At 40.4% G+C, this 26,978-nt stretch overlaps 1 protein-coding gene across 1 annotated transcript in view; it reads right to left on the bottom strand.

Annotated features, from left to right (window-relative positions):
• The window catches only part of c4h1orf35 (chromosome 4 C1orf35 homolog), a 33,345-nt gene extending 6,949 nt beyond the window's left edge, over nucleotides 1-26,396 (bottom strand). Inside the window, exons 1-6 of the mRNA XM_060824448.1 lie at nucleotides 26,224-26,396; nucleotides 25,569-25,719; nucleotides 17,104-17,149; nucleotides 12,671-12,753; nucleotides 4,276-4,348; nucleotides 1,605-1,687 (exon numbers count right to left, since the gene is read on the bottom strand). Of these exons, the coding sequence (XP_060680431.1) occupies nucleotides 1,605-1,687; nucleotides 4,276-4,348; nucleotides 12,671-12,753; nucleotides 17,104-17,149; nucleotides 25,569-25,719; nucleotides 26,224-26,317 (530 nt within the window). The 5' untranslated portion in view covers nucleotides 26,318-26,396. The remainder of the gene's footprint in view (nucleotides 1-1,604; nucleotides 1,688-4,275; nucleotides 4,349-12,670; nucleotides 12,754-17,103; nucleotides 17,150-25,568; nucleotides 25,720-26,223) is intronic.
• Nucleotides 26,397-26,978: the final 582 nt, after the last annotated feature.

The raw sequence follows: 26,978 nt of genomic DNA, 5'->3' as shown, positions 1-26,978 counted from the left end.
TGACTCAAGGAATTTTATGCTCCATGAACAACAAGAATAAAGACTATTTTTAAAGCTGTACGCTTGCTGCAGTTAACAGCGGGGTAAGAATACAAGACTTCTTGAAAGAGTTTAGAGTTAAGGATGCCATTTATGCAGTTGCTAATGCTTGGAAGGATGTTGATAAATCAACATTAGCAAATGCTTGGCACAGCCTGTGGCCTGCAATGATGTTTGATGTAAATAAACCTACAAATGAAAACTTTGAAGGATTTTGTGTCACTGAAGAGAAAACGATGAGAGCAAACTTTGTAACTTATGCATAACATTTATCAGACAAGTGTAAATTGATTGCAGGAAGCTGACATCGAAGAAATGCTGAACATTGACAATGATGCACCTGTCGTGCATTCCTCGAGCAATGGGAAAATTGCTGAAATGGTGTTAAATACAGATAAGCGTTAAGGATAGTAGTGATGATGATGACGACTGGAGGCCTGTGACCAGTGGAGTGCCACAAGGATCGGTGCTGGGTCCTCTACTTCTTGTCATTTACATGCGAGCATAAGAGGTACACTTAGTGAGTTTGCAATGACACCAAAATTGTAGGTGTAGTGGACAGCGAAGAGGGTTTATGTATCCCACTTAGTGTGAATATTCATATGTTTTTGCTGCATTATTGATGTTAGATTATGGAGTGCTGCCCTGGACCCTACAGGGGGTACAACATTTGTTCAAAATCTGAAAAACTACAACATCTGGAAAACAGCTGGCCCTGACGATTTTGGATAAAGGATTGTGTACTTGTACATCCACTAGTTCCCCGTTATCCACAACACAAGTTACTTCTCCAAAGAACTCTAATAAATATTTAAACATTTCCCTTTTACAAATCTGCTAATTACGTTGAAGATATCCAAGTGTTAGAACCTATTCTTCAAAGATGTTAACATCTGTCATCGGAAAAATATTTAAGATAAATTGGCCTGTAATTTAGTAAAATTGTTCAAATATGTTGCTTTTTTTTATATGTTATCTAGTACTCACATTAACTTTATCAAGGTTAAAACCAGAGTATAGAATAGACTACAATAAAATAATACATACTCTGTCCTGATAAAGAAGTGTGCACATCAGGTCTGATATTTGGCTTGACCTTTCTGCCTTTAAATTCTCCCTTTCTACTACCAGCCAATGAACTCAGACTTTTTGATGTCATTCTAATTTTTTCAACAAGAACTGACCACAGGCCACTCGTCCCACACTCAGTCATCACAGGGAAAAGAAAAGGTCTTCAGTTAGTTGGCTGGTGAATACTGCTAGTTAGAGATGGAATCTAAGTAATTGCAAATTTTTTTAAAATATAAAAATATTCAATAACAAATGATTGGTTGCTTGGTAGTGCAGAATTTGAATATTAATATGCTGTCAAAGATTTTCATCACACACTCATTAAGTCAATCACAAGACTAGCAAATCACAAGAGTACCAAATTTCAAAGAAATAATAATTTACACTGCTCGAGAGGAGTTGCCTCTGATTGCCAGAAGCACTGCCATGAAGTTTAAAAAGAAAACACAGCCATTCTGACCACTGACCAGCACCAGCTTTCCCAAACTACCCACCTCAGGGTCTCAGGTTCTCCAGAATGTGGCTCTGATTTCCGCTTCTGGCTTGATGACTTGCTGGTGTCGTCAGATTTGTGGTGCTATAACAAGAGAGAAAGGAACTTAAGAATATTGAAAATCAACTGCAGATCTCTCAGAATATACTGGCACAGTCCCATGGAATACTGCAAATACTGACATAGTGCCAGTGTTACGGACAGACTAAACCCTCTCAAAATACATCAAGGTGATAGCCTAGACCCTGACCATTTCTTATTTTGAAAGGCAAGTGCCAGACATTGTGTTCGGGATCCAATTCAATTGGTCAAACTATCAAGCTTGAAACAAAACACACTATTCATACACAATGGTTAAAATAAAGACAAAAAGAGAATTGGCTTAACATTAACTCGATCAAACTATTTAAAATAATAATGCACTACAGGTAGTTCTTCTATAATGCAATAGTCGTGTTCTCGTGCAACCCCACATTATAAAAAAAAACTTTTAGAAACAGCTCTTAAAGTGTTGGTGATGCAATTGCATTACAGATAACAAACATTTTAAAAGATCGCGCTGTAGAAATAGTATCCCCATTTCGCCAATCACATTAATGAAACACAGGTTATAGCAGAACAAGCTGTACTCATCAACTCTTCCAATATAGCAACATCCTACAAGCACATACTTGGTAAAGGGAAGTTCAGTAACAGATTGTCTTATATGTAGCTGTAGCAAAGCACGAGAGAGAGCATGAGCAAGAGATGTAACAGCTGTCACAACCCCAACAGCTACTGAAAGCTAAACTAAAATCCTGGTTCCTTGGGAGTTTGACCCCACCCTATCAGGCTTCTACTATTGCTCCAACGTTTAAAAAAATCCAAGCAACTACACGTCACCTCTTTCTCAACCTCTCTTCTTATATAACGCCAAAGTATCATCACATCAGAGAGTCTCCTGAATATATAGAAACTGTGCAGGGAACTGTAGAAATATACCACTAGGGTTGGAGAAGTTAAAACTGTTTCTCTTAGAGAGGACTTGATTGTAGTTCTCAAAAGCATAAAGGGTCCAATCAGAGTATACAGGAAAATCTTCCTGCTTGTATAAGATCAAGACGATTGCAAGTTTTAAAATGTTTGCAAAAGCAGCAATTGAGAGGAGAGAAAACTTTTTCAGTGGGCCAGGTTTGAATGCACTGCCTGGAAGTGTGGTGGTAGCAGATTCAATGGAGACATTCAAGAGGGCAGTGGATAATTACTTAAATAAAAATAACATACAGAGTTACAGGAAAAAAGGAGTTGGCACGAAGCCATAATGTTCAGACAAACTGTACAGAGACACTGGACCAAATAGCCTCCTTCCATGCTCTAACAATTCTATGATTTAGGACCATAGTGAGGAGAAATACCTTCAAACAATGGTAAATCTGTGTAGTTCTATACCACGTGTGTTGTGAACACCAAGTCACTCAATATATTTGAAGGAAAGATTTCTCGACACTAAAGATGTCGAGAGGTATCAAGAGGCAGCAGAAAAATGATGTTTAGATCAGGTAATCCAGTATTTCCTACACCACAAAAACAAGGCCTCCCTGAACTAGCAGCTCCACAAAAATACAAGTGAGAGGAAACAGGCCTGTGGCAACTGAAAGGTGAGGTGCAAAAACAGAAGCTATGATCTAAATAGATGGTGAGTGGGAAGAGTGCAGAAAATTCATCAAGTTGCTGACAACCACAACGTGCATGGCGTCTTCAGCACAAGTAGACAGAGATCTACTCCACTGAGAGTCAAAGTCATTCCAAAAAGCCGTAAATGCCCACTTGAGCAAGCTTTCCAAGGACCTCCTCAACCAAGGTGCAGCGTTCGACACAAGTGATTTCAACAATATCCTGCAACACTATCTCTCGCCATCTCAGCATACCACCAATCCACCATGAAGCCAAAAAAGCCATCTGACCCTGAAAAATAACAAGACCTAGTGCATTGATGAAAATCCTGAAATACCAAAATATGGCAGACAGGCATGACCACAACCTCATGGTCATTGTCTGGAAGGAAGAGACCAAGCTGGGACATCTCACAGATACCCCCTAATTGTAACTATCTTCAGGAAAGGAAACAGGTCAGACTGTGGACGCTACAGAGGGATTTCCCTAGTGCCCACCACACTATTAGATTCTCACAGAGAGAGAGAATGCTCCGCAACTACCTTTTCCCTGTGCTAGAAAGTTCCTCCCAGAGTCTCAATGCTGCTTCCACCAATCAAGAGGTACAATGGACATGATTTTCAGTGTGTGACAAATCCAAGAAAAGTGCAACACCAACCTGTGTATGGGGTCTTCTTCAATCTCTCAAAAGCCCTCAACTCTGTTGACTGTGAAATATCCTCCTCGAATGCCACCATTCTCTGCCTGCTTCATGCTGCTACGCAAGCCGTGATCCTTACCAGAGCCACCACAAACCCAATAGAGTACAAATTGGGTCTAGCAGAGGTGCATTTCCACCTTCTTCACTGTAACATCATTTTCAATGTTTCTATTGCCTCAATACCATTCTTATGAACATGAACACTTCTAAAGTCAATATACGCTGAGGCCCAACCAAGATTCTGCAAACATCTGCATAATTTTCTCATTGGTAACTCAGCCTCTTATCACAGCAAAACATTTAATTGAATCATGCCTACCGTAAAAACAGCCAGTCCAAGCTTAGCCGCCTCACGGTCCTCTCTGGTCAGCATCAGTCTGGGCGCGGACCCACTATAAAGAAGCAAACAGGTTAGAACAGCTAGTTATTAGATACTAGTTTACCCTCACTAGTTCCTTCTTTTACCTTAAGTAGTTTTCCTTTGCGCTATCAATGAACTGGGGGGCATGCATGACAGGTAAACACCTTGCTCTCCCTTTGAGAGATTAATCCCAGATCTACATGAACTGGAAGCAGATGAGTGACAGATGCAAAGGATTCCTCTGCAACACTCAAATCATAGTAGCAACAAAATTCAAACATGTTTGGAGATTGAAGAGGAGGGGAAATTAAGCTCTGTTAAGTGCCAGATCACTCTCCTCATCAAAATGTTTGTAAACTTCCATCAGGATGGATCCACCAAAGTGCCTTCTTCCTCACTGAGGTAAGAAAGTGACAGCACAGTTGGAACAAGATCCTCTCAAATATTTTATTTAAGTTGACAAAAAAAAATAGTACAGCTGCTAATCTTTGCTTAGTATTAACTAACTTGGACAGCAAAGTATTACAAAGCGCACACCTTTTAACTCCATCATACTCTGATGTCAACACATTTTTCTTTTGAAACCAATGTAAATTGAAAGAAATTAAATTAACAAGTGATGAGCTTTTAAAGGGGCACTCTCACCTATCATCAAAACTTTAAAGCAACATTGCAAAATCAAGTTAAATTGTTATTTTAGGGACTGAGAAAAAGTGATAATATTCTCCAGCCCCTGTGGTGCCCACTGGTCAGGGGAGGTCTCAAACATATCAGCAGACTCCATGTACTTGCTCCGAGTCCTGTACCACATGTTCATGGATATAACCATAGAAGAGGTGAATATAATCAGATCAACGTTTCTCTTTATATTCCTATGAAAGCAAAATGAATAAAACTAACCAAATTAAAGGGACTTTGAAATAAAAATCAAAATTCAATTTAAACTTTCAGAACATAACTAAAATTGGATTGTGAGCCATGATTAAGGGCTCCAGTATTCCTCTCCAGGAACAACAGGTGTAGGCAGAAAAGAGGAAAGAAAGTTTAAATTTCCTTCATACTCTTCCGAAAGATCAAACTAAAATAAACCAAGTAAAGAGTATCATGTCTTGAAAGGGGCCCTGCAACAAAAATAAAATTCTTTAAGGGAACCATCAATTGAATTTACTTTTGGGGTGACAATACATCCAATGCACTGCAGGTCCCATGGTGCCAATCAGCTGTGATGTGCCAAGAAATCCTTCAATCTGCCTGCCCCTCTGCATACTGGGTGACAAAAGAACTGGATTATGAGGCTGAAGTTTAAACAAAAATTAAGTGAAAGCCTCTTCAAATCATGAACATGGCTCTGTAAAACCTCACAGCTGTGTACACAGGGAACACTGAATCCTCACGGTCACACAAAATACAGGTGATCTCAAGAGTCCATCTTAATAGCCTATTACAATGGATTGCTATGTGCAATACACTCCATACCAAATTCAAGTTTCCCTGTATATATAGGGAAGGTAGGACTTGAATTTGGGCCTTCTGCCCTAGAAACATCATCACTCCACCAATAAGACCCCTTTTTAAGAATAATTTACTTGCCCAACCACTGAAGTGTTACACTCAGGTAGCCAGACATGTTGTGGCAAAGTGGACTTTTGCAAGTATGCTGCCATGTGGAGTTACAGATATTGATGATGGAGGTTCCAATTTTTGTAATTGCCAGGCTGACCACAGATTTCTCCCACACTTACTGTCTGGCACTGGAACATGTTGGAAAGATTTGCGAGTTGATATCCAACCTGTTTGGCCAGGTTATGAGTGCACTTTTTATAATCTATATTAATGAATTAAATGAGGGGAGCTAAGGCATTATTGCTAAATTTTCGGATGACACAAAAGATAGGTGGGAAAGTATGTTGTTAAGATGACATAAGAATGGAGTGTGATATCGATGGTTAAGTGAGCAAGCAACCAATTGATAAATTATAATGAGCGGACATATGAAGTTGGCCACTTCAGAAAGTACAGTAATGGACTACAGAGTTCCAAGATGTTCTAGTTCATGAGTTTAAATAAGTTTAGTAAGCAGGTACAGCAAATAATTAAGGTTAATGGAATGTTATCCTTTATTACAAGGGTAAGTGAATTCAAAAGGAAAGATGCTATACTTCAGTATTATACAGAGGTATTGGTGAGACCACATCTTGAATACTGTGTGCAGTTTTAGCTTCCGTATTCAAGAAAGGATGAAAATACATTGCAGGAAGTACACACAAGGGTTATGATGTTGAAACTAGGAAACTTTGGATCAACTGGAGTTTAGAAAAGCAAGTGGTAAGTCGATTGACACTTTTAGATCCTGAACGATTTGGACAAAGAGGATGTGGAAAAGGTGTTTACTTTTATGGGTGAGTCAAGATCCAGAGAACACTGTTTTAACACTGTCTTGTGTGACTTTGAAACTGTCAGAAGATGGTGGTTGTGAGGTCATCAAATATTTTTAACGACAGCAGTAGATAGATTCTAGTTTAACAAAAGGTTATCAAAGATAGATAAGAGTGTGGAATTCAGAACAATTATACATAACACTCCTTATGCCAATTTTTTACCAACTCACTAAACCTCAAGTCCTTTTCACAATATATTTTTCCACTCATCTTTTTGTCCTTCCTATTTATAAATTTAGCTACCAGACCTTAATTCTGCTCATTTATGTTATGTTATTGATATAAAATATAAAAAGCTGATGCCCTTTTAGGATTCCATATATCACATCCTGTCAATTAAGCAAAGTCCAATTTATGCACACCCTATTTTCTGCCAACCAATCCTCCTGCCGTGCTCATATATTACTTCCTATACCATGAGGGTGTGGCAGCTCGCCAGGTGCCTTCTGGAAATTCAAGTATAATAATATTTTTACTGATAGAAGTTGGGAGGGAAATTTGTATTGCTACAAAATGGCTTAATCAAATAAAGTAGTACGGGAAACTGAACAAGAAGCCTGTGAAAATCAAAAATGCAGCCCTGAAAGGCTCTCAAGAGGAGCCCCTGAAAATAAAAGTGAACCCTACACGTGACAAGATGTAAAAGAAGAGCACAGAGTTCAGTGTTTTGTGACATTTCTCCCTCAACCAAAGGAGACAGAGAAACAGTAATTCATCTTTCTGGAATCTTTCAACTGCCAAATGTATTTGCTTTTACAAAACACAATTTGATTTATTTGAAAATCATGAAAGCAGTATCAATGATATGTTACAATATAAACACGATATTTATACCCTATAATTTTACAGAATCACTGACATAATAGGTAGTCAATCATCGTGGTTCTCTTTGCTTTTCTCAAAGAAAAAGCCTGTTCTCGGGTACAGGCTCCCAGATCTTGTCCACACCCATTACAAATAGCCATGAATCATTGCTAAAAGCAGGAACTATTAGCAGGTATGTCGACTATGGCATCCAAAGGCAAAGGATTACAGTCAGTCCCAGGATGTTGTGCACGCCCTTTCCAATGAGAAATCAAGTTAAAAGTGGCAATTTTGCTAAGCTATCCTCTTTTAAAGAAGATAAAATCTTAAAATGTGTCGCATCCATTACTGCCATAGCCAAGATTAGGCCAGTCACATAACTTGTAATTTCATAGTGCCATTTAACATGGCAAAACTTCCTCAGACACTTTGACAGTGTGTAGAAGGGCACACAATTGCAATGGGATGACATTAGGGCAAGAGACCAAAAGCTTAAAGATAGAGACAGATGAAAGTTGGGTAGGGAGACAATTCAGGGGTATTTTCAGAGATTAGGGCCTGAATGGCTGAAGGTACAGGCTCCAATAGGGAGGTAAAGGATAGGGGGGGATACAAAATGAAAGAACTGGGAGAACGGAAAAAGCTCTCAGCCCATTAGAGATGCAATAAAGTTTAAAATATAACCTATTCTGTTACACAGTGATCTGAGAAAAGTATACATTCCTTACAGTCAATAACAAAGCATAAGAGAGCATAAAATCAAATCTAACCACAGATGGCAAAGTCGGGAAACCTCATGAAGGATAGTAATAGACATCAAGACAACAGAAGACATTCTAATCAAATGGGCAGTCATATAACTGATGGAACTTAAGGTGTGAAACAATACAGTTAGTTAGGACGCATGAGGTGAGGCAACATAAAATAAAGGAAAAGATTCCAAATGGGTTTCAGAAATAAAGGGCCCCAAGGATTTTGGTGCGTAAACCATTAAAGATGGTAAGGCAAGAGAGAAAGCAATAAATAAGCCTTATGGCAGCCTGGGGTTTAGACATAAGAGTGGAAATAGGCAATTCTGCCCTTCAAGCGTACATCACCACCCAAAACTATTATGGTTGATCTGGCTGGGGTCTCTACTACACTTTCCTGGCTGAGCCCTGTAAGATTCGATCAACTCGATCAAAAATCAAACTGTTCCTTGAATAAATACAATGACCCAGCTCCCAGAGTTTCCTGCAAAAGCGAATTCCACAGACTAATGACTTTCACAAAAAAAAATTCCGCTTTTCTCAGTCTTAAAATTGAGGTCTTCTAGTCTTAAACTGTGCCTCCTAGTTATAATCTCCCCCATATAAGAAAGTATCATCCTGGCATCCGCCATATCCAGGTCCCTGAAGATCCAGTACATTTTAGTAAGATCGCCTCTCATCCTTCTAAACTCCAAACAACAGTCCACCATTCCAGGAACAAGTCAAATCAATCTTCACTGAACTGCTTTGAATGCAATTATCGTAAGGAGAACAAAACTGTTCATGTAATCCAGATATGGGTTGAACAAATAAAAAGTACAGAGTATAAAAGCAAGGAAGTCATTGGTTCAACCTCAATTGGAGCAGCATCCAGTTCTGGGCATCACATTATAGAAATAATGCAGAGGCTTTAGAAAGGATGCAAAAAAAAAACAAAAATGGTTTCATGAATGGGGAACTTCAGTTTGTAGATTGATGTAGATAGATTGGTGAAAATAGGACTTTTCCTCGAGCAGGAGACGTGGTTTCACCGATGTTTGAAAGCATAAGGCATCCAGACAAGCAAAGAGAAATTTTTGATTAGCATAAGGGTCAGAACAAGAGGACCTCAAACTAAGGCAAATAAGCAAAAAAGACAGCAACATCAGGAAGAAAAGATTTTTTTGAGCAACAAATGGATCTGAATTCCACTGCCTCAGTGTGGCACATACAGATTCAACTGAAGCTTTCAAAGGTAAGTAGATTACAAACAAAAAACTTATACAATGCAAGGAAAGAATGACAAAACGATATTGGCTGAATTGTTGTTGCAGATAGTTTGCACAGCCATAAAAGGGCTAAATGGTCTCCTTCAACCCTTTGAAACAATCAAAATCATTTTAAACAACTGCCAATGGGGCACAATGGCCCCCTCCTGTGGTGCATTCTGTGCTTTTATAACCTATTAGGTTACACAGTGATCTGAGAAAGCATACATTCCTTACAGTCAATAACAAAATATAAGAGACCACAGATGGGAAGCCAAAGCGGTTTGAATAGTGCCTTGTAAAGTTTCACAAGACTTCCTTTATTTAAAGAAACTGCATTTCCTTTCAACTATAGGCCAAAGGTTCATTTGCTTTCCCTACTACCATGTGAAAATGGATGCTAACTTGATGACTAATGCAAAAGGCTCCTAAGTCCCTCTGTGCTAAAGTTTCTTCCAGTCTCGTTTTTAAAATAATGTTCAAATCCTCTAATCTTCATGCCTAAGTGCATAACCTCACATTTCTCCATATTATATTTCATCTTCAAAGTCTTTGCCCACTCAATGAAACTGTCTATATCCCTCTGCAGGCTATGTGACACCAACACACTTGCCATCCCACCTATTTCTGTCACCTGCAAACTTGGTGACAGGATATTCACTTCCCTCATCCAAGTCACTAACATATATTGTAAATCATTGCAACCACAGTGATTCCTGTGGTACCTCCACATGTGCCCACTGAAAATGTGGCCCTTATCCAAACTTCCAAGTGATGAGCCATTCTTCTATCCGTAGTAGTACAGGTGTGGAGGTGCTGATGTCAGAATAGTATGGACAAGGTCAAATGTCACACAACGCCAGGTTATAGTCCAACACGTTTATTTGAAATCACAAGCTTTTGGAGCACTGCTCCATCATAAGGTGGAGTGACTTGATGATTAAGTCACTTCACCTGACAATGGAGCAGTGCTCCAAAAGCTTGTGACTTCAAATAAACCTATTGGATTATAACCTGATGCCATGTGACTTCTGACCATACTAATCTACTTAGGCTCTTATCTTAAGTAACCTGATGTGCAATACATTATCAAACACCTTTTGGAAATCCAAATACATTACATTCCCCTTATCCACCCTCATGTTACCTCAAAGAATTCCAAACATTTGTGATGTACGATTTCCAATTCAGATAGCCATGCCGACTTTGTTTGAATAAGTTTTTCTAAATGCTCTGCTGTTACATCCCTTATAATAGGTTCTAATACTTTCACAATGAGAGATGTTAAGCTAACTGGCCAATAGTTACCTGTTTTTTGTCTCCATCCCTTTCTGAATAAAGGTATTACATTGGCATTTTCCAATCCACTGGGCTTTGTCCAGAATCTAAGAATTCTTGGAAGGTTATGGCTAGTATATCCATTATCTGTGCAGCCATTTCCTTTTATATCCAAGGATGCAACTAAGTCAGTCAAAGGGAATTTACCACTCTTCAGCCCCAGTAGCTTTCTGACTACTTTTTCTTTTTAGTTATTTTATTTCCTCTCTCCTCCCCAACTTTTGCCCCTGAATTATTTGATATTTTTTGCAATGCTATTAGTGTCTTCTACCATTATTATAATGCATAGTATTTATTAAACTCCTCTGCTATTTCCTGGTTCCCATTATTAATATCACTTCCTATTTATATATTTAAAAAAGCTCTTTGTGTCCACTTTTATACATAATTGCTAGTTTAACTTGATGATTCATTTTCTCCGTCTTTATTTTAATCATTGTTATTGGTTTGAAAACCATCTCAAATCTCTGGCTTACTACAAATCTTTGCACTGTATGTATTTTTTGTTTCAATTTTAGATATTTTCCAGTCAACCCTGTAATGTTATTACACAACCCTAGAGCAGGTGGACTTCAAGGTGGATCATCTGGTCCATTGGTAAGGGCACTACCACTGCGCCACGAGGTCCCTTTTATACTATCCTTAATTTCCTTGGTTAACCATGGTTGTTTTATCTCATTTCTGGAATCCTTCTTCCTCACTGAGATAAATCTTTGCTGGAAATCATTAAGTATTTCAAATCATTAAGAATTTTCTGAAACACTTTCCATTATTCATCAACCGTCTTCTGTTAAACTCATTTCCAAGTCCATTCCAGGTTAAACAAGAGTTGTTACAATTAAATTAAGTTTAGCACAGTTGTTTTCTAGCCAAGTTTCTCACTTTCAAACTGAAGGGTGAATTCTGTCTGCATTTACCCTGTCTAGTCATTTTAGAATTTTATAGGATTCTAGATCCCCTCTCATTGTTCTAAGCTCAAGTGAACATAGCCTTAACTGATCTAGTCTCATAATGGCACTTCCTCATGGTTACTTCTGCGAATTTGATTTTCCAACTTTACATGATGGTTAAAGCCACCCATGATTATTATTGTGCCTTTCCTTTTCAGATCATGACTCCATAATATGATTTATTCTTCATCTTACAGAACATCTACTGTTCGAATGTCTACAGACTAGTCCCATTAGTGTCTTTTTACCCCTTGTTATTTCATGTCTCCAACCATATGGATGGATCAAAGATCATTTCTTGCTCATTCCATACTTCAATTTCATACTAACAAAGCCGCCCTTCCACCATTCCCATCTGGTCTGCCCTTCCAAAACGTTGCATACAGTTCCCAACTTTGCCTCCTTGTAATTACGTGTCCACAATGGATAGAAGACCATACCCATTAACGTCTATTTGTGTTATTCATTTATTTGATTTTAAATTCTATATGCATTTAAATAAAGAGCCATTAACTTTGCTTTTTCCCTATTTTATTTTGCATTTATTTACCTTGCCACTTTAATATTTGTACACCACCTTTTCCTGTCCCACTCTGGGTATGATTGCCTAAATAGCTATCTTCTACCTAGTTTTAACCCTCTCTGCAAAATATGTCGTGCAAGAAAAGTTAACATACAATGCAAACAGCTGTATCTCATGTTGGGATAATATATTCAGGAATATTATCTACAGTCATGTGTTACAATATAATTTGGCAGTGTTATATGCAGCAATAAAGGAGACATAGAGGGAAGGTCTATAATTGCTAAGACATGGATTTCCATACCTGGAACTGCCAAGTCCGAGGATTCTGTCAACATCTTTGCTGTCTGGTTCCACGGTCTCACGTTTACAGACTTCTAACAGCTCCTAAAGTAAGATGGAGAATAAATTTTTGGAGAGATAATATTCAGATAATGACAGATACCTCGCCACTCAGAATTATATAATCATAGAATGGCTCTAGTACAGAAAGAGGCTATTTGGTCCATACTGCTTTTCTACAACTCAGCTAGCGTCACTCTTCAATCTTCATCAAATAGTTCATTCACCCTTTATCCAACTCCCTTTTGAACGCCTCGACCAAATTCATTTCCATCACACATTCAGTCAATGTCCGCCAGATTCTCATCACTTGCTGCCCAAGAAAGATTTTCTTCATATTTAACATTGACTCCTTTGCTACTTACCTTTACTCTGTCTGATTTTCAATCCTGTCTGGATCCTTCATGCTCAAGGACCTCTTTCAAACATTCACATAATTTGTTGCCAAGGAAAAGGACGCCAGTTTCTCACACATCAATATGTAACATATTAAACAGATGCCATCACACGGGTACAGTATATCACCGAGGATAACATAGTGCAGTATATCAGTGACTATAATGCAAGGTGAGAGATTTATATGAATCTTAATTTATTCTAAATGCTTAACTAATAGCATGCGTGTGTGGATGTGAGACAGAGAAACGTACTGAATTAATTAAAAATACCTGTTGCCATGACGATTTATTTTTAAAAATAATATGACAGGGATCATTCCTAGAGGCTAATAGGAATTTGTTTACTTTGGAGGAGTTTTACAAGCACAGGGTGTAGTGCATTAGGCTTTGGGTCGAAGGTTCTGGAATTGTTTAAAGCATGGGTAACACCCATAGCTTGGAAAAGCTTTTAGTTTCAGTTTCTCGAATATCAAAAGTCTTGGATGAAAATGCATGTAAAATAGTTGCTTCAAAAGGAGGAAGATAGTTTAAAACTGTGAAGAAATGTGCTCCTCAGTGAAAGACGTTTAAGTTAAAGTTCCAGACAAGAACTGTTTCAGTTAAAACCCTGAAGAGGTTATTTGAAGCAGAGAAAAACTAAGTTCAGTTATATGAAAACTCAAGAAAAAAAAGAGATCAGATTCTCAAGATAAGGGAATTGAAGTCACAGTTAAATTATAGATTTGATACAGACAGGAATCCTTTCTGACAAATACTGTTGGTATAATTAAGATTGTATTTTACAGTATGTTCTGAAAAATTTAAATTTGTCTTTTTTGCTAAATACCTTTACTTATTCTATTTTGATTTTCATCGCTTATGACAGTGCAGAATTTAGCTTTGGAGGATCAGGTAGGACTAGCAGTAAGGGTGCCAAAACATACATGGGCAATCACAGCCTTAGAAGAGAGCCAAAATTATTTTCATAGAATCCCTGCAGTGTGGAAGCAGGCTGTTCGGTTCATTGAATCCATATTGACCCTCTGAAGAGCATCTCACCCAGACCCACTGTCCTATCTAACCCATAACCCTGCTTTTCTCATGGCCAATCCATATATCCATTTAGCATGGCCAATCTACCTAACCTGTGCATGTTTAGACTGTGGAAAGAAACTGGAGCACCAGGAAGAAACCCACACAGACATGGGGAGAGCGTGCAAATTCCACACAGACAGCCGACCAAGGGTGGAATCGAACCCGGGTCCCTGCTCTTTCAAGCAGCAGTTCTAAGCACTGCAAAGAGCTCCGTTAAAAATTTACAAATACTAAAACTGACACTACTCAAAGTAACCCCATATTCTACACTTTGGGCAAAGAGAATGGGCGAGAGTGGGGAAGAGTTAATCCCAGGCATGCCAACAGCACAAACATGGCAGAGGATAGTCCAATTCAAAATGAAGGAGGTAACCATCACACAGCCAGATAGCTCCAAACAACAACCACTCACCTGCATAAACCTTTCCTGCAAAACAAACACATTCTTTACTAAAATATTTCTTTGGGGGGCGGGGGGGTCACTGGACCTGAAATATAATTACTTTCTGTCCACAGATGCTGCCATACGTGCTGGGTTTTTCCAGCAAATTGATTTTGATACATATTCTTAGCTGTTTCTCCCTAATGCAACTCACAAAATGAGTCGATTGTACACAATTGTCACCTTGCTAGAAACCCGGTGTTAATTATGCTGTTAATTGTAACTGATAATAAGAAATACTTAAAATGTGCTCATTTGAACCTTTGTAAAATGTCAGATGGCTGAATGTTCATTCTTTGTACACATGCATAATAATACGAATTGAACATTGCATCCAGTTTGAGAGTCTAAATTTTACATCTGAGTATTCATTCAGAGTCTTCACTTGTGAGTAATAAACATTTCCTTTGTTGTTAAAGCCAAACATGCAGCACTGAGAGCTCATTTTTCAGTGAGAAACAGCCTTGTTCAAAAAAAATAGCCAGGGAAGATCTAAAGAGAGCAAAGAGCAGCTAGGAGGGGACATGAGAAGTCATTGGCAGATAGGATCAAGGAAAACCCCAAGGCTTTCTACAGGTATATCAGAAATAAAAGAATGACGAGAGTAAGATTAGGACCAACCAAGGATAGTAGTGGGAAGTTGTGTACGAAGTCATAGGAGATGGGGAAGCGCTAAATGAATACTTTTCATCAGTATTCACACTAGAAAGATATGTTGAGGATAATACTGGCTACCAGAGTAGATGGGATTGCAGTGCACAAGGAGGTGTTAGCAATTCTGGAAATTGTAAAAATAGGTAAGTCCTCTGAGCCTGATGGGACTTATCCCAGGATTCTCTGGGAAGCCAGGAAGGAGATTGCCGAACATTTGGCTTTGATCTTTATGTCATCATTGTCGACAGGAATAGTGCCAGAAGACTGGAGGATAGCAAATGTTGTTTCCGTGTTCAAGGAGGAGAGTCAGGGCAACCCTGGTAATTATAGACCAGTGAGTTTTACTTTGGTTGTGGGTAAAGTGTTGGAAAGGGTTATAAGAGATAGGATTTATAATCATCTAGAAAGAAATAAGTTGATTAGGGATAGTCAACACAGTTCTATGAAGGGTAGGTCATGCCTCACAGAATTTATTGAGTTCTTTGAGAAGGTGACCAAACAGGTGGATAAGGGTAAAGTGGTTGATTTGGTGTATATGGATTTCAGTAAGGCATTTGATAAGGTTCCCCACGGTAGGCTATTGCACAAAATACGAAGGCATGGGATTGAGAGTGACTTAGTGGTTTGGATCAGAAATTGGCTAGCTGAAAGGCAGAGGGTGGTGGTTAATGGGAAATATTCATCCTGGAGTTCAGTTACCAGTGGTGTATCACAAGGATCTATTTTGAGTCCACTGTTATTTGTCATTTAGAAAAATGACCTGGATGAGAGCATAGAACGATGGGTTAGTAAATTTGCAGATGACACTAACGTCGGTAGAGCTGTGGATAGTGACGAAGGATGTTGCAAGTTACAGAGACACATAGATAAGCTGCAGAGCTGGGCTGAGAGGTGGCAAATGGAGTCCAATGCGGAAAGATGTGAGGTGATTCACTTTGGAAGGAGCAACAGGAATGCAGAGTACTGGGCTAATGTTAAGATTCTTGCTAGTGAAGATGAACAGAGAGATCTCGGTGTCCAGGTGCATAGATCCTTGAAAGTTGCCACCCAGTTGATGGGGTTGTTAAGAAGGCATACGGTGTGTTAGCTTTTATTGGTAGAGTGACAGAGTTTCAGAACCATGAGATCATGCTGCAGCTGTACAAAACTCTGGAGCGGCAACATTTGGAGTACCATGTACAGTTCTGGTCACCGCATCATAGGAAGGATGTGGAAGTTTTGTAAAAGGTTCAGAGGAGATTTACAAGGATGTTGCCTGTTATGGAGGGAAGATCGAGGGACCTGAGGCTGCTTTCGTTACAGAGATGAAAGTTGAGAGTATTCTATGTCTCAATTAAGTCAATCAGAGGGTTTGATAGGTTGGACAGTGAGAACCTTTTTCCTTGAATGGTGATGGCTAGCACAAGGGAATATAGCTTTAAATTGAGGGGTAACAGATATAGGACAGATGTCAGAGGCAGTTTCTTTACTCATAGTAGTGGGGGCATGGAATGCATTGCCTGCAACACTAGACTCACCAATTTTCAGGGCACTTAAATGGTCACTGGATAGGCATATGAACAAGAATGGAATAGATCCACAGGTCGATGCAACAGCGAGGGCTGAAGGGCCTGTACTGCACTGTATTTGTTATATGTTCTAAGATCTCTTGTGGAGTGAGTGTTTGATGCTCTGTGATATATCAGAGTGCAGTGAACCTTACAATGGATCACTTGCAGAGTACTGTACAATAATGGGTGATATACAAAATGCAGTATATCACAGAGAATCACAAACCTACTATTGTACAATTTCCATTCATTTTACTGGACTTCACTCATTACTTACTTCTTTTGTTATTCCGGTGGGTTTCCTTTTGGGATTCTTGTATCCTCTATCAAGAGAAAAATAAGTACTTCATTACTTTCTAGTGATTGATAACTGTCAATGGAACATCTTCCCAATGATTTCACTTAAATGCTCCCAAGGCTGATTAACCACAAGTTGGTTACAGGGTAATAATTCATTTACACCACTCCACCATGTCCTCCCATGTTGAATGGAGCAAGAATGAGTTTAAAAGGTAAAGTTCATTCCACATTGTTCCATCATCCAGATTGAAGACATCACATTGTCCATTCTACACGACCAAACACTCCCAAGTTAGCTGCAGCGTGGATTAGATAAACAATAACGTTTCATCCACTCTATCTCAAAAAATCTTCTAACAGCAAATATAGCCCAGGTTTGCTGCTGGGCAAATCTCCCTCATTACTACCTCAAGATGACCTCCATCACCTTCATGGAAAACTAGGGTACACATAATTGGTTCATGTTGTGAGCGAGATCCAATTTTCTCATTGTGAATTTATTTTCTGAATTTATTCATGGAATTTCAGCATCACAGATGATGCTAGTGTTTATGGCCTGAGCCAATTGCCACTAAGAAGATGCTGATGAGCAGCTTTCAAAAGCACTGCACTCAGTGCCATTTTAAGGGAGCTCTCGAGTTTTTAACCCAGCGCTGATCAAGAAATAACAATCCATTTCCAAGTCAGTGACCTGGCAGGGAATATGAGTGTCGTAGTATTCACTACTGCCTTTCTCATTACAATTGGTAAACATTACATTTTCAGAAGGTGCTGGGGAAGAAGTTTGGGCGAGTTGGTGCAACAAATCTTGTAGATGATGCACATGCTGCCACTGAGGTGGAGGGGGTGAACATTTAAAAGGTGATGGACAGGGATCTGATCAAACAGACCACTTTGTGCTGGTTTTGTTGGTGCTGTACTCATCTAAGCAAGTGACATTCCTGACTGGTCTTGTAAATGGTGAAATGACATTAATAGGAGTTGAGTTATTCACCACAAAACCTCAGTCTTCTGACCTGCTCCTTTAGCCACAATATTTATGAAGCTAGTTTGCAATCAATGGTAACCCAAAGGATGATGACAGGGAATTCAACAATGCTAATCTGAATATCAAAACAGGATAGTTAACATTCGTCTTATTGGAGATAGCAATTGCCTGCACTTGTATAAAATGAATTTTGCTCACTATCCATCAGTTTAAGCCTGAATGGAGTCCAGATCCTCAGCCATTTGAACCCAAACTGCTTCAGTACATGAGGAGTTGTATATTACTTAGATTACTTACAGTGTGGAAACAGGCCCTTCGGTCCAACAAGTCCACACCGACCCGCCGAGGCGCAACCCACCCATATCCCTACCTTTACCCCTTCACCTAATACTACGGGCAATTTAGCATGGCCAATTCACCTAACCTGCACATTTTTGGACTGTGGGAGGAAACCGGAGCACCCGGAGGAAACCCACGCAGACACGGAGAGAATGTGCAAACTCCACACAGTCTGGAATTCTGGAAGCCTGAGTCTGGAATTGAACCCAGGTCTCTGGCACTGTGAGGCAGCAGTGCTAACTGCTGTGCCACCGTGCCGCCCCAAACGAAACATGGTACAATCATCAGCAAATATCCCCCAATTCTGACCCAGGGCACTACTGGAGTTACACAGGACAATGTTCTGCAATATTCCTTTATATTTGATAGGACTTCAATCAGTAGAGACATTTTACCTTGATTCCCACCAACTTCAAAATGTGTTAGGGCTCACACTCAATCAAATGCTCCATTCATTTCAAGTTTTTTTTAAATCACAGGGTGTGAACATCCTTGGCCAGGCTAATATTTATTGTCTAACACTAATTACCCAGAGGGCAATTGAAAGTCAACCATGTTGGAATGAGTCCAGAGTGACACGTAGGCCAGACCACATAAGACAGCAGACTTCCTTCCCCGAAGAACATTAGTAAACCAGATGGGTTTTTCCCAACAATCTTGGTAATCAGACTCTTGATTGCAATTTATTTAAGTCTAGGTCCCCAAATGGGTTTCTGGACTAACAGTCTAATGATAATAACACCTAGTGTGGGCATTCTCCTGTTGCCTCTCAGTTCATGTCTTTCATCAATGTTTCAATGAAGGCTATAATGTCAGGAGCTGAGTGGTCATCGTAAAACCCAAATGGAAAAATCAGTAAGCAAGATTTTGCTGAGTAAACACTGTTGATGACTTTCCCATCATGTTGTTCATGATCAAGAGTAAGCTAATAGAGTGATAATCAAGGATGGGGAAATCTGAGGAACTTCCTGCTCTGGTTAGTTGTTTAACCATCAACCACCATTCACAACTGAATATGGCAAGACCACATAACTATGATCCGATCTAAGGGTTGTGAAATGAAGGTCACCTTGTCTATCAAATGCTGCTTCCACTGTATGATGTGCAAGTAGTCTTGGTTTGTAACTTAAAAACATCAACAACTCATTTTTACAAATACCTGGTGATGCCTCTGACATGCCCTCCTGCACTCTTTAATAGAATCAGAGATGTACAGCATGGAAACAGACCCTTCGGTCCAACCCGTCCATGCCAACCAGATATCCCAACCCAATCTAGTCCCACCTGCCAGCATCTGTCCCATATCCCTCCAAACCCTTCCTATTCATATACCCATCCAAATGCCTCTTAAATGTTGCAATTGTACCAGCCTCCACCACATCCTCTGGCAGCTCATTCCTGAATTAGAGTTGAACTTCTAACTTTGTATTTCAAAAAATACTCTTGCTTCACTAAAAACACTTCCATGATTAGCCTAATAAGACTTCAAGGAACTGTGGAATGTTTAAGCCAGTGACGCCCAGTATGACTAACCAGCTGGGCACAGTTATGACCTCAGTGATATTGTTTTGGGCACATACACTCATTAGTAAAAAATGCTTTGTGGAAAAAGTAAATAAATATTTGCATAAATCACTATTTATCACTATTTGATGTCTGTTCATCCTAGCAATCTATACAAAATTTAAAGTTAACATGCATATGCCAAGTTTATGACTAGTGAAAGGTTATGTTCCAATGATGTTGTCTATTATTATTTTTATTGACCAGGAAAAGGATATTGGTCATTGCTAGATACTCACTTAGCTGCTAGTACATTAACCAATCAGCCACAGCAATGGTTTGATAGAAAGCTATTTGAACAGACTGCCACATAACTTGGGGATTTACTCTTCAAGTTGGGAGATTTATAGTGGGACTGCGAAACAGGAAGATCCAATAGTATTTTTCTTTCAACTTTAAACTCATTCTGGTCTCTTTCTAGTCCATGACCAACATTCGACATTTTGGAGACCAAAGCCCACTGTCACATTTATGTCATTGTGTTCTATAGCTCTACACAGAATTACATTGTATATACGGCACTATCACCTCAGGCGAGCTGCTCCCCCCACCCCCCCACCTCCCCACCTCACCACAGTGGCAACAGTAAGTACCAACTACAAGATGCACAGAGGTGACTCACTAAGGCTCCTACAACAGCACCTTCCAAAATCAATGACTCCTACTGTCTGGAAGGACAATGGCAGTCAATATCTCCAAGTTCTCCCAATCACTTTGATTTGGAAATATATTAGTTTTCATTCATTGTCACTGGGTTAAAATATGGTAATGGGTAACGAGGCTGGTTTAATAAATTATCAGAGTATGGAGTTTAATTCAGATAAATGCGACGTGCTGCATTTTGGGAAGGCAAATGTTAGCAGGACTTATACACTTAATGGTAAGGTCCTAGGGAGTGTTGCTGAACAAAGAGACCTTGGAGTGCAGGTTCATAGCTCCTTGAAAGTGGAGTTGCAGGTAGATAGGATAGTGAAGTCAGCGTTTGGTATGTTTTCCTTTATTGAGTATTGAGTACAGGAGTTGGGAGTTCTTGCTGTGGCTATACAGGACATTGGTTAGGCCACTGTTGGAATATTGCGTGCAATTCTGGTCTCCTTCCTATCGGAACGATGTTATGAAACTTGAAAGGGTTTAGAAAAGATTTACAAGGATGTTGACAGAATTGGAGGAATTGCACTTTTGGGAGAGACTGAATAGGCTGGGGCTGTTTTCCCCGGAGCATCGGAGGCTAAGGGGTGACCTTATAGAGGTTTACAAAATTACGAGGGGCATGGATAGGATAAATGGTCAAAGTCTTTTCCCTGTGGTGGGAAGTCCAGAACTAGAGGGCATAGGTTTAGGGTGAGAGGGGAAAGATATAAAAGAGACCTAAGGCACAACTTTTTCACACAGAGGGTGGCACGTGTATGGAATGAGCTGCCAGAGGAAGTGGTGAAGGCAAGTACAATTGCAACATTTAAAAGGCATCTTGATGTGCACATGAATAGAAAGGATTGGAGGGATATGGTCGGGTGCTGGCAGGTGGGACTAGATTGGGTTGGGATATCTGGTCGGCATGGACAGGTTGGACTGAAAGGTCTGTTTCTATGCCGTACATCTTTATGACTCTATCTCCTTGGAAATAGCGAGCATAAAACGATAGAATTTTAATATTCAGTTCAAGTGAGAGAAACTTGGATTAGAAACAGCTGTAGTTAACCTAAATAAAAGGAATTACAATGAAATAAGGAGAGTGTTAGCTAAAGTGAACTGGGCAGAGGAAAGGTCAGTGCTAGTCCCAAAGACTGCGATAAATTCAGAATCCAGCAAAGGAGGACGAAAAGGACAATAAAGAGAGAGGAAATAAACTATGATAGCAAACTAGCAAGGAATATAAAAACTGACAATAACAGCCTCAAATGACTGTCTGTGTGGAGTTTGCACATTCTCCCTGTGTCTGTGTGGGTTTCCTCCGGGAACTCCAGTTTCCTCCCACAGTCTAAAGACATGCAAGTTAGGTGAATTGGCCATGTTAAATTGCCCTTAGAGTTAGGTGCATTAGTGAGAGGGAAATGGGACTGGGTGGTTTACTCTTCAGAGGGTCGGTGTGGACTTGTTAGGCCGAAGGGCCGGTTTCCATACTGTAAAGAATCTAATCTAAATGCTTCTACAAATATATAAAAAAGAATCAGAGGTCAAAGTGAACATAAGTATCTCAGAGAATGAATTTGGGAGACAATTTTGGGAAACAAGAAAATGGTAGGGGAGTTAAACAGATATCTTGCATCAGTCTTTATGGTGGAGGATACTTCAAATCCTCCATTGATACTGAGGAATACAGTATAGGAATTAAGTACCATCAATAAAGAATACATAGGATGCAGAGCTGGGCTGAAGGGTGGCAAATGGAGTATAATGTGGACAAGTGTGAGGTGATACACTTTGGTCGGAGTAATCTGAATGCAAAGTACTGGGCTAATGGTAAGATTCTTGGGAGTGCAGATGAGCAGAGAGATCTCCGTGTCCATGTACACAGATCCCTGAAAGTTGCCAGCCAGATTGACAGGGTTGTTAAGAAGGCATACAGTGTTTTGGCCTTTATTAATAGAGGGATTGAGTTCTGGAACCAGGAGGTTATGCTGCAGCCGTACAAAGCTCTAATATGGCCACATTTGTAGTATTGTGTACAGTTCAGGTCACTACATTATAAGGAGGATGTGGAAGCTTTGGAAAGGGTGCAGAGGAGATTTACTAGGATGTTGCCTGATATGGAAGGAATGTCTTACGAGGAAAGGCTGAGGGCCTTAAGGCTGTTCTCATTAGAGAGAAGATGATTGAGAGGTGACTTAATAGAGACATACAAGGTAATCAGAGGGTTAGATAGGGTGGAGCCTTTTTGCAAGTATGGGAAGGCAAACATGAGGGGACACAACTTTAAAGTGAGGGGAGATAAGTATAAGACAGATGTCAGAGGTAGTTTCATTACTCAGAGAGTAGTAAGGGTATGGAATGCTTTGTCTGCATCGGGAATAGATTCGCCAAGTTTAAGTACATTTAAGTCGTCATTGGACAGGAAAATGGACGTACATGGAATAGTGTAGGTGGGATGGGCTTCAGATTAGTATGACAGGGCGGTGCAACATCGAGGGTCGAAGGGCCTGTACTGCGCTGTAATGTTCTATAAGCAGTACCAGACAAACCAATGGAGCTAAAGGCAGATGAGTCCACTGGCCCCGAAAGCTTGTACTGTAGGATCTTAAGAGAGATAGCTGAGAAATAATGGATGCATTGGTTGTAATTTTCCAAAAATCCTTGAATTCTGAAGAACCAGAGGATTGGAAAATTGCTAATGTGACACCCCCATTCAAAAAGGGAGAGAGGCAAAAAGCAGGCAACTATAGGCCAATTATCCTAACATCTATTATTGGAAAAGTTTTGGAATCAATTATTAAGGAACAACTAGCAGAACACTTCAAAAATCCTAACCTATTCAAGCACAGTCAGCATTTTGTCTGACTAATTCATTCGAGCTTTTCAAGTGGCGAGAGGGGAAACCAGAAGACGCATTGTATTTGGACTTCCAGAAAGCGTTTGACAAAGTACCTCACAAAAACTTCAGTCACAAAGGTAAGAGCCCACAGTGTTAGAGGTAGTATATTAGCATGGAGAGAGATTTGGCTAATGGGCAAGAAATAGCAACCTTTTTCAGATTGGCGATCTGCGATCAGTGGGGCTCCACAGGTATCAGTGCAGGGACCACAACTGTTTACAATAATATATTAATGACTTGGAGGGGGGAAGCAAACGTATAGTAGCCAAGTGTTCAGAACACACCAAACTAGGTAGAAAGGCAGTTTGCAAGGGAGATACAAGCAGTTTACAGAGAGATATTAATAGATTTGGTAAGTGGGCACAAGGCTAGCAAATGGAGTGCAGGGTGGGAAAATGTGGAGTTGTTCAGTTTGGAAAGGCAAACAAAAGAATAGATTATTATTTAAATGAAAAGAAATCTGCAACATAAAGGGACATATATGGGCATACTTGTGCACAAAACAGAACTAACACAGGGGATCAGCAGGTAATCAAGGTGGCTAATGGTATGTGTAGGGCAGTCCTACTCCAATTGTGCTGGTAAGACCACATCTGGAGGACTGACAGCAGTTTTGGTCCCCTTATTTAAGGAAAAATATTATTTTATTGGGGGCAGCTCAGAGAAGGTTCACTAGGATGATCCTCAGCATGAAGAAATTGTCTTGAGTAAAGACTAAGCAGGTCGGAGTACCACTCATTGGAATTTAGAAGAATGAGAGGTGACTTTATTGAAACATACGGTTACTTCATGGGCTTGACAAGTTAAATGCTGAGAGGATGTTTGCCTTCAAGGGAGAGTCTAGGGCAGAGGACATAGTCTCAGAATAAAGGGGTGCTGATTTAAGGAGCAATTTCTTCTCTCAAAGTTGAGAGTTGTTCAAACTCCTTGCCACAAAGCACTATGCTTGTGTATATTTAAGGCTGCAAGAGATAGGTTCCTGATCAGTAAAGGAATCAAGAGTTTGGGGAAAGGACAGGAGAGTGGATGTGCCGAGCATCAGATCAGCACGACCCTATTAAATAATAAGGCTGTTCCTATTTCTTATGTTCTGACAGGATGGATTGGCTTGGTCCTGATGTGCAAGAAAACCAATACCGATAAACGGGTCCACAGAACAACACAGTGAGATTTGTCTCACCTTTCATGAATCTTCCAACACGGGAGACATACATGTAAAGCAGACCACATACACAGATTTATTTACTCATTAGCAAACAGTTATTGGATGGAGGAATTATCGGTCACCAGCTTGATACCAAGTAGTCTGGGCTCAAATCTAATTCAGTAAGACAGGAAGGAAATCAATGACAGCTGCTGAAAAATTCAGTGTAACGTACTAATCAAACAAAACATTGCATCAAAAAAGTGGTTTTCTAAAATGAAAATTTTAAAACTCCTATCCACATGTTGAAATCCTCTTCCCTGCTCTAGCGCTAGATTTCTCCTCCTCCTCATGCTCTTTTGCCCCAATGTAGTTAGCTGTACTTTTAGCATTTTGAACCCAAGCACTGACTTCCCTCATATCTCTTTAGCACAAACCCTCCAGCTCTCTTCTTCTCTAAACTGCCTAAAATCTACTTTTAAAACCATGTTGTGGATTTGCCTCAACTTTGACATTATCAACAGTGATCCAAGTATAACGCTATGAAGTATTTGGAATATTATAATTACACAAGCAGTATTACATAAATACAAGTTGTGCTATTACAGGGCTCTCACCACTTTCTCCCTCCACCCTCTTCACCAATGACTTAATAGGTGGATATTCAGAACAGTGTAAGTAATAGAGATCAGGAGCATCATCCTAAAGAGATCTTTAGTTTGCAAGTGTGTTTAACATGGAGAGCAGCCCCTTCAGTTGAATGGCTTTGCCCCTCTCCTTATAGAAGCTCAAAAGAGAAATGTCACTATCCACAGAATCATAATACTTCACAGGAGAAGGGAGTCAATCAGGCTGGTACAGGCTATCCTCACCACTCACAGTGCTGCCATTAGGGCTTCTTGCTCAGCTCTCCGTACAGCCATCAACTCTTCACTGCGAGACTGTGTCCCCTCTGCTTTTTTTTCCTTTGCATACCAGGTGAGGTCCTTCCCTTTCTGCCATCGCCCAACAGGTGCCATCAGCGAATTTCCTGCATGTGGTTATGAACAAGACACAAATAAAGATGTGGCATACATGAAATCATTTCAGATCACTTTGCCCAGGATGCTAAATTGCCTGTAGTGTTGGGTAAAGAGGTAAATGTAGGGGAATGGGTGGGTAGCGCTTCAGCGGGTCAGTGTGGACTTGTTGGGCCGAAGGGCCTGTTTCCACACTGTGAGTAATCTAACCTCCTTGGGCTGAATACATTACCTTTCCCTCACCCACCCACCCCTTATCATTAGGGACTATCCCACCCATACCCTCAGAGGTTAACCACCTCCCTGCACCTTTTACACAAATATTATTCCAGCCCCACCCTGGGGCGGTCACTCCTCACCCTGGGAGGGGGGGGGGGAGAGGGAGTGTGGGCGTGTGTCACTCACCCACTCCCCACCTTCGGGGGAGAAGTGGGGGGGGGGGTAAGGTCAGCCCTCACCCTTCCCCCCCCCCCCCCCTTCCTTCCCTGTGTCAGCGCCAGAGCTCAGCGCCTTACCCAGGTAATTCTCTCGGTGTTTATCTGCCTTCACCTCCTCCCAGGTGAACTGATCCTGTCCGCCACGGACCCCACCTCGGGCCGAGCCCATCATCTTCGAGCCGCCGGTCAGAACCGAAACAACTAACTTGCCCCCAAGCACAAACCCACGAGCGACCCGGGTCCTCCTTTCGACGGCTGGCGCACAGCGATGACGACATCCTGCCGCCATCTTACTGCAGGAGCATGGAGACACTGTGGGAAGCCATCTTTGTGTGGGAAGAAATTCCTGCTGCCCTCTAGTGCATAGACCTGAAATAGCCAGCCCATCAGACCGTGTCTGCAGAAACTTACCGCTGGCCACATAGGGGATCAAAGCAGGAGTCATACAGCCATTGAGTTGTATAGCACGGAAACAGGCCCTTAGGTTCAACTAGGTACAATCAATGACTGCAGATGCTGGAAACCAGATTCTGGATTAGTGGTGCTGGAAGAGCAGAGCTCCTCGGTTACTGCCTGAAGTGCTGTGCTCTTCCAGCACCATTAATCCAGATCCTTAGGTTCAACTAGTCCTGATGAAGGGCTTATGCCTGAAACGTCGAATTTCCTATTCCTTGGATGCTGCCTAACCTGCTGTGCTTTAACCAGCAACACATTTTCAGCTTCAACTAGTCCATGCCGACCAGATACACTAAATTAATCTAGCGACTTTTGCCAGCACATGGCCCATTTCCCTCTAAACCCTTCCTTTATATATACTCATCCTGATGCCTTTT

This window comes from Hemiscyllium ocellatum, chromosome 4 (assembly GCF_020745735.1).
Source record: "Hemiscyllium ocellatum isolate sHemOce1 chromosome 4, sHemOce1.pat.X.cur, whole genome shotgun sequence".
Taxonomy (NCBI): domain Eukaryota; kingdom Metazoa; phylum Chordata; class Chondrichthyes; order Orectolobiformes; family Hemiscylliidae; genus Hemiscyllium; species Hemiscyllium ocellatum.
This window is presented reverse-complemented; position numbering and strand designations above follow the sequence as displayed.